This window comes from Rhinatrema bivittatum, chromosome 3 (assembly GCF_901001135.1).
Source record: "Rhinatrema bivittatum chromosome 3, aRhiBiv1.1, whole genome shotgun sequence".
Taxonomy (NCBI): Eukaryota; Metazoa; Chordata; class Amphibia; order Gymnophiona; family Rhinatrematidae; genus Rhinatrema; species Rhinatrema bivittatum.
The window spans coordinates 217035402-217050436 of NC_042617.1; the positions used below are offsets into that span (position 1 = coordinate 217035402).

General features: G+C 40.1%; 1 protein-coding gene across 1 annotated transcript in view; it reads left to right on the forward strand.

Annotated features, from left to right (window-relative positions):
* TRIM67 (tripartite motif containing 67) overlaps nt 1–12432 on the forward strand; it is a 257154-nt gene extending 244722 nt beyond the window's left edge. The window contains exon 10 of the mRNA XM_029594191.1: nt 11980–12432. Coding sequence (XP_029450051.1) covers nt 11980–12042 — 63 coding nt within the window. The 3' untranslated portion in view covers nt 12043–12432. The remainder of the gene's footprint in view (nt 1–11979) is intronic.
* Nucleotides 12433–15035: the final 2603 nt, after the last annotated feature.

A 15035-nucleotide genomic window follows, 5' to 3' on the forward strand; every position in this document is an offset into this window, starting at 1 on the left:
CTACGGTGAAGTCTGCCGGCGTTTTTCATACTTTCCTACCACGATCGGAGAGAGACAGAACCTGCCGTTTTGTGACTAGATATCTTTCAACACATCGAATCGTAAGCACCTTTCTTGTTAGCCTTTAATACACACTATGTGGTCAATTGAGACAGCGTTTTTAGTGCGGTATTTTTTAATCAAAAAATAATCTCGTAGCGAAGCGATTGTTGTAGCAATATGGGTCTGCCAGTGTGACCAAGGTAATTGCACACTTTTTACCTTTGTAGCTGCTCCTTTCAGTTTTTTTCTATTTTCTCGTTTTATCAAAGTTTCTCTTTTGAAAGTTTAGTACTAGAGCCGTGGATTTGCTTACTGTCCCCCTTCCAGTCATTAATTCAAATTTGATCATATTATGATCACTATTACCAAGTGGCAATTGGTCTCACCAAATCTTGTAATTCAGCAGGGTTTACCTATGATGTTACTGCTGTATACACAGCTGTCTCCTTATTTCAATCATATATGTATACTGCAGGTAAGTCATAACTTGAATATAACCCTTGGCAGAATGTATAAAATCATGGTGTCAACAAGTTAACCAGACATTTGTATATTTATATGTAAAAGTTACAAATATTAATCCATCATAGTCATTTATCAAATATATCCAAATCTTAGATAAAAATGGTACCTATGTGAATAAAAATAAAAATTATTATACTAAAAACTTAAAAATGCAAATATATAAAAAATAATGTAAATATATAAATAATACATAAAAAATAAAAATAATAGTTTGATTGTGTAAGTAGACCACAATATAAAGAGACCTTACCTTGAATACTGTGTATAATTCTGGTCGCCGCATCTCAAAAAAGATATAATTGTGATGGAGAAGGTACAGAGAAGGGCAACCGAAATGATAAGGGGAATGGAACAGCTCCCCTATAAGGAAAGACTAAAGAGGTTAGGACTTTTCAGCTTGGAGAAGAGACAGCTGAGGGGGGATATGATAGAGGTGTTTAAAATCATGAGAGGTCTAGAATGGGTAGATGTGAATCGGTTATTTACTCCTTCAGATAATAGAAAGACTAACAGATCTAACAGGGAAACTTATGCCCTCTCTGGCTCAATGTTTACAAATAGGCTATGTTGTAAAGAGCAATGTTAGGAACACCCATGCCTCCCCTCCCCCACCCCCCTTGTAACCACCTCAGAGATATGCGTGTCTTTTTACCTTTCCACAAAAAGGAATGTAGGGCTTTACTTATGGCTAAAGGGTCCTTGGGCTTAAGTCTAAGGGGCAAATTTGAGCACATAGAGCCATTTCGGCAAAAGGGCCATCTTGAACAGGTTTACCCCCCAGGGATAGCGGTAAATCTTTCCATGCCCGCATTTTATCTTGTGAGAGACGTAAAACTGGGGCAACATTAAGCCCGTAGAGAAGTGTTAAATTTGTGGACAGTTGAACTCCAAGGTAGCGGATAGAGTCTCCGGCCCAGTGTAAGGGAAAGGTATCACCCCAACTCTTCTTAAGAGTGTCTGGGAAGGCCAAAGCTTCAGATTTATCCCGATTTAAGCGAAGACCAGAGAAGGCTCCGTACACCTGAAAACTAATAGTAATTATGATAGGGAGCACTGAGGGTCCGTCAGGAATACTGAGATATCATCAGCAAAAGCCATATATTTGAAAATTATGTCACAAAATTTGACCCCTCTTATCGAGTTAGTAGACTGGATCAAAAGCAGGAGAGGCTCCAGAGCTAAAATAAAAAGCAAAGGGGAGAGGGGGCACTCCTGTCTAGTTCCTCTGTAAATTGGGAAAGGGCTCGAGTAGGCTCCGTTTGCGGCAATATCAGCCATAGGATGCTTGTATAACAGTTGTATGGCATCATAGAACAGCCCCTCTATACCCATATCTCTCAGGCAATGGAATAGGTATTCCCTCTCAACCCTGTCAAAAGCTTTTTCCGCATCAAAGCTGACCACTAACTAGGGTTCTTCAGCTCTCCCGCATAGTGCCATTGCATTGAGCACCTTATGGATGTTGGTTAACGCGTAGAGCTTACAGACAAAGCCAACTTGCCCTGGGGCAATTAGAGAAGGCAAAATGATAGCCAGTCGGTCTGCCAATATTTTTGCCAGCAATTTTTGGTCAAAATTTAGAAGGGTTCTGCAGTAAACCCGTCCGGCCTGGGGGCTTTGAGACTTTTGCCTGCTTAATAGCCGCTGTGACCTCTTCCGCGGTGAAGGGCATGTTCTGCCATGTGCGTTGGTCTGCACTAATGTGTGGTAAAGTGATATGAGATTTAAATTCGGCATAACAATTTGTATTCCTCCCCTCAGAAGTGTATACATTGGATAATATTCCCGAAAACTATTTAATATCTCTGGGGTATTATTCACCACCTGACCTGCTGGAGTCCTCAAAGCAGCTATTTATTTATTTATTTGTTTGTTGAGTTTTATATACTGTCGTTCGGTGAAGCCATCACAATGGTTTACAAGATTCAAATGGTAGTTAGTATCTTAACATATGCGAATTAAGGATTCATCAGGATACATAGTGGGGTAGATTTTACAAATCTACGCACGCGCGAACAAAAGTATGCTGGATTTTATAAGATACGCACGTAGCCACGCGTATCTTATAAAATCCGGGGTCGGCGCGCGCAAGGGGGTGCACATTTGTGCACCTTGCGAGCGCTGAGCCCTGCACGCACTGCCCGTTCCCTCCAAGGCCACTCCGAAATCAGAGCGACCTCGGAGGGAACTTTTCATTCACCCCCCCGCACCTTCCCCTCCCTTCCCCTACCTAACCCTCCCCCCCGGCCCTATCTAAACCCCCTCCCTACCTTTATCTTAAAAGTTACTACTGCCTCCGGGCAGTAGTAACTTACACGCACCAGCGCGGCAGGCCCCAACACAGGCCGCTGTGTCGGGGCACTCGGCCACACCCCCAAAATGCTCCCGAGCCGGAAACACACCCTCGGACATGCCCCGAAAATGCCTCGTCACTCCCAACACGCCCCCCGACACGCCCCCCCAGGCAAGCCCTGGGACTTACGCGCGTCCTGGGGCTTGCACGCACCGCCAAGCCTATGCAAAACAGGCTCGGCGTGCGCAGGGGTTTTTTAAAAGGGTTACACGCGTACCTTATGCGCGTAACCCTTTTAAAATCCGGCCCATTATATTCAAAAATGAACGGTTAAAAGGGATCGGAGTGGGTAAGGATTAAAGGAAGGGGATAGGAAAAAGGGGGGGGGATGGGCTTCGGAGGGGGTAATTAGAAAGAGAGGGGAAAGGAGGGTTACAAGGGTGGTGAAATTAGTTAAACGTAAAGTTATTCTTTTTTTATAGTCCGACATAAGATCATTTTTGTATGAAAAGGGTTTGCTTGCTGCTGGTTGAAGTCTTGTTTTTGCGTGGTTTTGGTTGGTAGTTCTGTTGAGTGTTTGGCTGTTGTGATACTTGATTGTCAATGAAGACTTTGTAAAACAGCCATGTTTTTAGATCCTTCTTGAATGTTTTGAGGTTAGGTTGGGTTCTCAAATCTTTTGGGAGGGAGTTCCATATTTTGGGGCAGGCGATGGAAAATGCTCTTTCTCTGGTTGCTTTGCTATGTGCCTAGGCTACATGCAGTTTGAATCAAATTGGCCAGTAACTTCCCTGATTTGTTACCATATTGGAACAATTTAAACTGGTAATATATAATGCTTTTGTTTGCTCATTGATGAATGAGGGAATTCAGTGCCATTTGAATAGATAGAAAGCGCTCATGGTTGTCCCGGGTGTGAGTTTTTTATCAGGGCCCTTTTATGCCTGTTGCAATTGAGCTCCTAACAAGCGTTTGTCCAGTATTTTCCGATGATGGGCTAAGTAAGATATTATGTCTCCCCGCAATACTGCCTTGGCAGTATACCAAAAAAGCACCGGATCATCTGGGCTCGATTCAGGTCTGCGAATTCTCTTCACTTAGAATGGAGGAAATCCTGAAAGTGGGGGTCATCGGCCAAAAAATATGGAAATTTCCAGGGATACAGTGACTGCTTATTAGTGGGCCCTGACAGGTCAATCCATACAGGTGCATGGTCTGAGAATATGATTTCATCAATACAAGTATCTGTGATTTTTGAAAAGGCATGTGCGCTTACCAAACGATAGTCAAGTCTGTAATAGGTAGAGTGGGCCCTAGATAGGTTTGTAAACTCTTTTTCTAAGGGGTGTAAGGTCCTTCACGTGTCAACCAGATGGAGTGCATTCTCTAAAAGGGTGATGCCTTTGCTAAGCCCCCGATCTGTAGTAGTGGCCGGAGACTTGTCTAAGGAAGGATCCTGTACTGCATTAAAATCTCCTCCCGCCTGTGTGAAACATAAGGTAGTAGTGTATTGTAAATCTCCTGAAAAAAAAGGGGATTGTACATATTGGGAGCATAAAGATTGCAGAGGACCATGGGCATATGGTTTAATTCTGCTATTAAAACTACATAACACCCAGGGGGGTCCTTGATTTCCTTCTGTACCTGCAGGGGGAGGTTTTTATGGAACAGAATGGCTACCCCAGCCGATCTGGATGTGGCGGAGGCAAAATAGACTTCCCCCGCCCAGCTGTGGTGCAATATTTTATGTTCTGGGTCAGTAAGGTGCATCTCCTGCAGGAATCTCTTTATCGGAGAGTGGATAACATAAACATAAACATAAACATAAACATTCCAGGAGTAGATATGCGTGCCTTGCTTAATCAATCATTCAAAAAAACCCAAAAAAACTGTAACCCAGACAAAGATCCGAGGCAAGGCGGCATTAAGTTGGGGAGAAGGACCCTCCCAGCCGGAGTCCCCACCTCTCCACAGCATAGAGATAAGATCCTGCACGGGCAACAACATAAAAACAACAAAGGCATGACATCATTCAAAAGGAGAATATTGAACCCCCCACCCCCCACAGCTTGATAGTACCCAGGTAGAGATGCATCAAGCTAGGGCAAGAGAACATTGTAGAAATCTAATCTTTGGTATCTTTTCTTCATGCCAAATCACATCCAGTCTTCCTATGTCTGACTGTGATGTAAAACTGGCTCCAAAACCCTAGTTCACCAACAAAATCTCACCTCAAGTTGCTAGAGGACCCTCCTATAATGGTATAAATAGTTGACTACTATGAGAGCCTTATAAAGAGTCTCTCTCTCTCTCTCCCCCCCCCTCCCCTTTCCAAAATAAAAAAAAAAGCCTGTCTATCACAGGGCATGATACATTTAACATACCTAGCAAAGCACACAGTTGAGTAACTCAAAAATTATCCTAATGAAATTTATAGCATTTTGATGAATCTAGACCTTACTCTGCCGATTAGGTGTTAGAGTGCTATTTACCCAGATAAGTTACCACAATGCTACCTAGCTAGACTTTTGTCGCCACTTACTTGGATAAGTAAAAACGTATCCAGATATATTTAAAATATGTGCCACATATTTTTAGATATGTGAGCATGTTGTTGGGAAGATATATGTGCATGTTATTTAGTGTGCATGCATGATATACAGTAAAATACATGTGCATGCATGTGTGCATCCACATAGCTGTTTTTGTTTGGAGCTGCGCATCAGAATTGTCAGTTGTTCCCAGCCTTTCCTCATGGGTGGAAACAGATTGCGCCAAGTTTGTGATGGATGTTTGAAACATAGAAATGATGGCAGAAGAATACCAAATGGCCCATCCAAGTCTGCCCAGCAAGCTTTCACAGTTTTTTTTCTTCTCTTTCATACTTATCTGTTACTCTTGGCCTTTAGTAATCTTTTGGTTCTATTTCCCTTCCACCCCCACCATTAATGTAGACAGCAGTGCTGGAACTGCTTCTAAGTGAAGTATCTAGCTTCATTAAAGTTATCTACCTTCTCCTGAAGCTTGACTACAGATAATTGCAGCTTCTGCAACTGATCTGTCCACGGCTACAAAGACAGCCCGTGTCAATTCCAAAAGCATTGACTACGAAAGTCTCTCTGCTCTGGCTCCTACTTCCGGTGCCATTTTGTCTTCATGGGTCTGCAATTTTTCCCCATCTTGCTGCTTTGCCCTGTTCATGATTTTGTTAAATTTATAAAATCAAAATATGATAGGGCAGAAAAATATCAAATGTCTTCAAGAGGTTTTTATTTGTAGTCTCACAGATGTACCACAGGATATTGCAAGCTTGTTATGAGTTGCACGGTCCCTTGACATAGACCGTGTTTCGAACAACAACTGAGTTGGGAGGGACCAACAACCTAAATATAACAAACAATACACTGTTTTAGTAAAGGAACAAAAAATATGGCATCAAACATAAATGAATATAAAAATAATCTTGCCACAACTCTGCAAATGTTTAACTGTAAAGGATAAAAGTAACTCTGATAACAGAAATAAAAATAAGATTACATAGTGAGTAAATCTATACATAATATAAATACAACATATATTATTACAGGCTACTGAGTGACAAATAACTTGCAAATTTCTGACTCACCCAAAGGTTAGTTATTTGCAGACCGTTTGCGTCAGGGAAAACAATATTACTTTTTGTATATATTTTCTTACTTCCAGTCTATATCGCATTCTAGAGAAATCAAAAAATAGAAAATAAAAGTCAATAGAGCAAAGCCCATTGTACAGTATTTGCTATTTGGTAACTGACTAGCACAGAATAGATAACACTATAACGTATTAAAGACCTAAAAAGACCTAAAAAGACCTAAAAAGTCTTTAACGTATTAAAGACCTAAAAAGAAAGGAGGGGGACTTCTCCTAGCAGCAAAAAAGAAGTTCAACCTCTCACTGCAACACACCACTCCTCCTCATAAGATAGAAATTGGTCTCTTTAAATCAAAAAGCCTTCAAATTTGCCTAATTTATGCACCCCCTGGCATATTGGAAAAAAATCCTTCAATTCTTACGGAATACATTACAAAAAATATTGACATCAGCATACCAGCCATCATACTTGGAGATCTAAACCTCCATTTTGACCGTTCCCCGCCAACACCTGCATGTGATGCCACTCTTGCTACACTTAATGCCATCGGATTCAAACAAATTGTATCAGGCCCAACACACAAGGCTGGCCATACTCTGGACGTTATCTTCACGAACTCTCTCGTACACCCTGACCAACCCCAATGCACACCTATACCATGGTCAGACCACTTCAGAGTTGACTCGCGCTGCTCCATTAACTGTAACCCCCATACAACACAATCAAAGAAAAGAACCATTGAATTCAGAAAAAAATGCCAAACAGATGATATTATCGAAGCTATAACAGAAGACCTCCATAAATTAGATCTCTCAGATGCCAATACGGCTTGTACCTCATGGCATAAACTCACCAGCTGCATTTCTAATCGACTCTGTCCTCTACTAACGAAAGAAATCAGCTCTGATATAAAAGATAAAAAACCATGGTACACATCGGATCTTAGAATGATGAAGCGCGAACTCCGTAAACTGGAGAAGATATGGCGTAAAAACCAAGACCCAACACATCTTCAAAAATTCAAATCTCTACTCAATAAGTATCATAAAACAACTGATGAAGCAAAGAAAAACTACTACACTTCTAAGATTCATCAGTACCAGTTCAACCCGCGTGCATTATTCCAATATGTTGCTAACATTATTACCCCACCATCAAATAGCAAACCAGAAAATGACGATAAAAATAAATGTGAGAAACTAGCTACATACTTCTATGACAAGGTTTCTAATATCATGGCGCGCTTTACTACACATCATCCTCAGGCATCCCTGCTACCCACAAGCACAATGATCACCTCTCCATCTCTCGCTAATTTTGAAAACACGACTGCATCAGAAATTGAAGCTATACTAAAAAAGATAAAACCTGCATTGCACCCTATTGATATCATGCCGACAAAAACACTCCTTTCCATCCCTACAAGGATTGCTCCTCCCATTTCCAACATTATAAACAAATCTATATCGACTGGTATTTTCCCTACACAACTCAAGCATGCAATAATAAAGCCCACGCTCAAAAAACCAGATCTGGATCCATCTGAACCCGCCAATTATCGTCCAGTCTCAAACCTTCTTTCTTGTCAAAAATCATAGAGAAAGTAATCAACAAACAACTCACTGACTATCTAGATGATAACCGATTACTCTTCCTGTCACAATATGGATTCCATAAGAACCATAGCACTGAAACGCTTCTAGTATCCCTTTCAGACTCTATTCTAAAAACACTAGATTCTGGACAATCATACATTCTTGCCCTACTTGATATTTCCTCGGCATTTGATACGGTGAATCATAATATCCTCTTGACACTCCTCTCTCAAATCGGCATCACTGGCACTACGTTATTCTGGATCCAATCTTTCCTGAAAGACAGGACATACAGTGTCAAGTTAGGATCCCAAATATCTAAACCCAGAAATCTTCTACAAGGTGTACCACAAGGTTCTTCGCTTTCATCAACTCTGTTCAACATCTACCTATCCCCTCTCTGTCGACTCCTAGCAAAACTGAATCTCCGTCATTTCATATATGCTGATGACGTTCAGATTCTCATTCCTATCAACGATTCCCTCTCTAATGCACTGAAAACTTGGGAAGCAGCCCTGGCTGAAATAAAAAAGCTTCTCACAGAAAATTTCCTAGCAATAAACACGTCCAAAACTGAACTCATTGTCATCACGCCACACAATAACATTTCCTCTAACTCTTCCCATCTCACAACTTCAGTCCTTCCCCAACTACAGCATGTCCGCAGTCTTGGCATCATAATTGACAACCATTTTTCCTTAAAGAAATTCATCTCGACCACTATCAAAAATGGTTTTTTCAAACTTCACACTCTAAAAAGAATTAAACCCCTCCTACATCCACAAGACTTCCGGACTGTGTTGCAAGTTACCATACTGCCAAAACTTGACTATTGTAACGCTTTACTTTTAGGTCTCCCTAAAAACTCTATTCAACCATTACAGATGCTACAGAATGCTGCAGCACGATTAATCACTAATACCCGCCACCATGATCACATTACACCTGCTCTCATGTTCCTGCATTGGCTGCCTGTAGCTTCTAGGATTATCTTTAAAGTTCTCTCCCTTATTCATAAGTCGGTCCATAACCAAGAGATGCAATGGTTCTCGGAGCATTTCGTTTTTCATACCTCCAAGAGACCAATAAGAAATATCCATCAAGCTAAACTGGCATCTGCACCAATGAAACATATCAAACACGTTACCACAAGAGACCGCGCTTTCTCCATAGCTGGAATTAACTTATGGAACAAGATGCCCACTGACCTGCGTCTGGAACACTGCCATAAAAAATTCAAGCAAGGACTGAAAACGTGGTTGTTTGAACAAGCCTTCACACTATGATATCTGATTAATCCGAATTGACAATTAATATTCTACCCACATTAACTCCCTGCTCCTTGTCCCTACGACCCTATATTTCTCCCCAAAAATTTAATCCTCACTCTGTTCTCCTGCACTATCCCTGTTTAGAATCCTTCAATTAGTTTCAAAATAATAGAATATTCCTTTGTTCAATTTACGTCCTGTGGCTTCTACCAGCTCTATTATTGAATATTATGCTCTAAAGTTGTGGTGTTAGTTCGTAAATGATTTTTAGTTTCTTCCGAAATCTTTTTTTTTTTTTTTTTTGTATGTAAAACATTATATTAATTTATGGTTTACTAACTGTACTGCCTGTTATCGTATATACCTGTTATCTGTAAAGCCTGTTGTAAATTATTGTTAATTGTAAACCGCGGTGATGTATTTTTACGTACTGCGGTATATAAAAACCCCTAAATAAATAAAGAATAGACTTACTGAAAGTTCAAACAATTGAAAAAGAAAGGTGACATCAGAGAAACCCAATGTTTATGTCAGTGTTTAAATGCTCAGTCTGAGGGAGACTACAGTGTCAAAACGTGGTCACGTGATTATGACATGTGTCAGGTATAGTATAGACAACCCTTGCTGTGCAATACTATGCCTGACACGAAGTCTTTTGTTGACACCATGGGTGGAACGTTCCCGGTTAGATGGTCATGATCATGTGACGACTTTTTGGCACTGTTTGTCTCCCTCAACCTGAGCAGAAGTGCATACTTATACATAAGAGAGAAGGTCCAAAGAAACAAACTGGAAACCGATCCAAAATAGCGGGTAGTGACCAAAAGCAGGAGACCGGTTATACACAAAGGATTCTTTATTACCACACAAAACATAATAAAAAGCCCGACTCAGGCCGAGTTTCGCTCTATTGTGAGCTGCTTCAGGGGATATGTAGACAAAACAAATAAAACATATAAATGAGACATAAGAAATATATATAAATAATAAAAAACTGAAATAAAATGAATTGAAATAAATTTAAACATAAATATTGAACACATACATTAATGAATGATGTGATACACAAATATATTATGACATATGAAAATGTAATTCAGCGGGGTTTACCTATGATGTTAGTGCTGTATACACAGCTGTCTCCTTATTTCAATCATATATGTATGTCAACAAGTTAACCAGACATTTGTATATTTATATGTAAAAGTTACAAATATTAATCCATCATAGTCATTTATCAAATATATCCAAATCTTAGATAAAAATGGTACCTATGTGAATAAAAATAAAAAATATTATACTAAAAACTTAAAAATGCAAATATATAAAAAATAATGTAAATATATAAATAATACATAAAAAATAAAAATAATAATTTGATTGTGTAAGTAGACCACAATATAAAGAGACTGTACCTTGAATACTGTGTATAATTCTGGTCGCCGCATCTCAAAAAAGATATAATTGTGATGGAGAAGGTATAGAGAAGGGCAACCAAAGGGGAATGGAACAGCTCCCCTATAAGGAAAGACTAAAGAGGTTAGGATTTTTCAGCTTGGAGAAGAGACAGCTGAGGGGGGATATGAAAGAGGTGTTTAAAATCATGAGAGGTCTAGAATGGGTAGATGTGAATCGGTTATTTACGCTTTCAGATAATAGAAAGACTAAGGGGCACTCCATGAAGTTAGCACGTGGCACATTTAAAACTAATCTGAGAAAGTTCTTTTTCACTCAATGCACAATTAAACTCTGGAATTTGTTGCCAGAGGATGTGGTTAGTGCAGTTAGTATAGCTGTGTTTAAAAAAGGATTGGATAAGTTCTTGGAGGAGAAGTCCATTACCTGCTATTAATTAAGTTGACTTAGAAAATAGCCACTGCTATTACTAGCAACAGTAACATGGATTAGACTTAGTTTTTGGGTACTTGCCAGGTTCTTATGGCCTGGATTGGCCACTGTTGGAAACAGGATGCTGGGCTTGATGGACCCTTGGTCTGACCCAATATGGCATGTTCTTATGTTCCTGTCAAGCAAATTAACCTAGGGGGCCCTCATTCCAAAAATGTGACAATAATAATAAAGTAATAGTTACCTAGTTATAAGAGAAATAATCAGACATATAATGTTAGGGCTGCCAAATACACATCGTCACTGATATCCAATGTTTCTGCAATAAATAAAATATTAAACAATAGAAAAAAGTATATGTTAATTAAATAACAACATAAATGAAAAAGGCTACTTGATTAAAAAAGCAAATAAGAATAAAAAGAAGCCAAAAATAATAAAATAAAAATAAAAGTAAAAATGAAAGCACTTAGGATTAAGCCAGACATAAGCTACTCTTATTCGTCATGTGCATGTCCGGCTTAATCCCAGTAAAAGCATTGTTTTATTTCTAGGTGAAAATAAGATTAGTATTAATGCTCTGTCTCTGTCAAACCTCAACTAAAATCTGTCCCCTTTAACATAATTCTGAAATGTTCTATCATGAATATTGACAACTGTTTGCCTTTATAGACTTTTTAAGTTATTCCTATAAATGTGCATCTTAGTCCAAAGCAGTTAGTAATGTTTCAATAAATATATATATATATTTTTTTTTTTATTTTTTTTTTACAGGTGACTTTGCGCACAGGACTGGAGGTGCCAATGAGCATACAACAAACAAAACAATCCATTTGACTCTCCTGCTTCTGCTGACAGACCCTATGCTGGCTTTTCTAACTTTTTTTTTTTTACTTTTTCCTTCTTTTGTTACATTGATTCTTAAAATGCTAAAAAAGACTACATCACTCTTAAGATGAAACATCACATTGAAAAACAAATTGCTAACTTGTGCTTTATGATTTTATACAAAAAAAGTTTTAAATATTTTTTATTTTACAATGGTGAGGATTATACTTTATACTATCAGTTTTCTATTTGAATGAATTATGTGTATGTGATGTGTCTCTGTATATGCACAGATATGCATATGTATACAAACATTTTATTACAATAGGTTTTACTGCATATCACATTGAAAAGCATTTTGTTTCACCAATTACTCACTTCACACCATCCTCCCTCTCTTTCCCCCCTGGGTTTAGTAGTACTGGTGCTATATTTCTAGGAGAGTAATGAGGGGTTAGAGAGGTACATGCATATGAACTACTTTGATAGTGTCCATCTGTTTTTGCTGGAGTGAGAAGTAATAGCACAGCTGTGCACATAGGCCACCGGCAGCTAGTTCACAGTGCTGTACATATTGTTCACTTAGGAAAGACTACAGGCCCAATTCAGACAGAGGCTATATGAATTAATCTGTGAACTGAAAAGGTCTGCATTATCCAATCTGTTTGTTTTAAATAGTTATGCTGCATAATTTATGTAACGTTTGGCATGTTTGATTTGTCTATTTAATTTAAATTGACCTTTATGTGTTTTGCCCTTCTCGTGAATATGATCCCATAGCTTCTTATCTCTAAGACAGGCATGAGTGCACACAGATTTTGGGGGAAAAGTAGAACAACAACAAATAACAGTTTGTATAAAATCAAAATCATAGAAATAGCTACAAAACAATTAAGGGCTAATTTTAAAAGCCATGCGCACGTGAAAACCAGGAGATGCACGCATGGCTGGGCCACGCGCGCACCATGTGGATCTTCATAGGCACGCAGCCACACGTGTATCTCCCAGTATGTGAAGAAATATGGCTTTTTAGAAAAGGGGCGGGTGGTAGGTGGGGTCTGGGTGGGCCGGGACAGTGCCATTAGGCCTGTCCCGCTGAAGCGTGCGCCAGGAGCCGACAGCCCACTCAAGTTGCTGCTGCTCTGGAGAGCAGGTATGTTTTAAAACAAAAAAATAAGGTAGGAAGCGTGGTTTGGGGTTTGGGGCTAGTAGGACAAAAGGAAGGCAGGTTAGGTAGGGGGGTTAGGTAGGGGGGTTAGGAAGTTCCCTCCCAATTGACACGCACATATTATAAAATCGCTGCATCCATGTGCGTGTGCCAGCAACCACACGCACTTGGATGCCCACGCACGGGTTTGAAAGTTACTATCTTAGGCCTGGATTTATCAAAATGCAGTAAATATCACATCTGATAGGAAAAGGGATGTGTTTTATGGTAATAGGCTATTTATCGCAAAGTGCGCTATCTTAGCGCTTTGCATAGGTATTACTGCAGATTGTGATAACTTTTCTGCACTTTATGGTAAGTACCACAATTATTGCAATTCCTCCCTACAACCACTGGGTGGGTGGGGGAATAGAGAAAGAGAAAGAGAGAGAGCGCCTAGCTATAAGGCCCTCATAGTACTTAAGTATTTATAGCCCTATATGAGGCCCACCTAGTAACTCGAGGTGAGGTTTAAGTAGTAGTGTAGGGGTTAGGGGCCCCTTTGACATTCAGAGTGAGACGTACAAACAGAACAGCACATTCTTGTGAAGATTTAATGACCTTTGGAGTGAGGAAACTCACACAAAGATGAGATTTGTACAATGTTCTCTCAACCTAGCTTAATGGACTATCTGGGAAAAAGAACATTGTACAAATCTCATCTTTGTGTGACCTAAAGACCTAAAACATCACAAAGTGTGATAAAGCCATAGAGGTAGATCGTAAATAAGTACATACGCACGAACAAATCTACGACGGATTTTATAAGATACGCGCGTAGCCATGCGTATGTTATAAAATCTGGGGTTGGCGCGCTCAAGGCTGCGTAAAATCAGCAGCCTGCGCGCGCCAAGCCGTGCAGCCTGCCTTCGTTCCCTCCACATCCCCCTTTCCCCTCCTTTCCCCTCCTTTCCCCTATCTACCCCACCCCCCAGCCCTACCTAAATCCCCCCCCCCCACCTTTGTTGTGCAAGTTACGCCTGCTTGAAGCAGGCGTAACTTGCGTGCGCCGCTTTGGCATCCCCCGGCACAGGCCACAGTGCCGAGGAACTCGGGACCGCCCTCCCGGCCCGCCCCCGAACCGTCGACACGCCCCCCGGACCCGCCCCTTTTACGAAGCCCTGGGACTTACGCGTGTCCCGGGGCTTTGCCCGTGCCTGTGTGCAAGTGCCCTACGCGCGTAAATCCGGCAGGATTTAAGCGCACAGGGCTTTTAAAATCTAGCCCCTATTGCACAGCTTAACGCAAATTATTTTTATTTAATTATTTAACGTTTTTTATATACCGACATTTGTTAATAACATCACATCGGTTTCCATAAAACAAGAATGCAGCCTTAAGGCTTTACTGTGAAACTGATATTGAACCGGGGGGGGGGGGGGGGGGGGGGGGGAATACTAAGTAAATGAGGTTAAGGAGGGATTAGAGGGGGGAGAGAGGAGGGGACGAGACTATGAAAGGGTGGGGCAAGGGAATCTGCAAGAAACAAAAACATGGAGGGAGTTAAGGGATAAGACAATAATCAATTTAGAAATTATGTACAATCAAAAAGTATGAGATACTAAAATAGAGAGGGATATTACAATATGAGATACTAAAATAGAGATTTTACAATATGAGATACTAAAATAGAGAGGGATATTACAATAGTCAACTTAGAAATTATGTACAATCAATCAATATGAGATTAAAATGGAGAGGGATATCTAAGCTATTGGAATACGCAGGAGATCTGTGTTGTAATGGTAAATAACAATACATAAGAAGCAAGAGAGTTTAAAATTTACAATTAGAT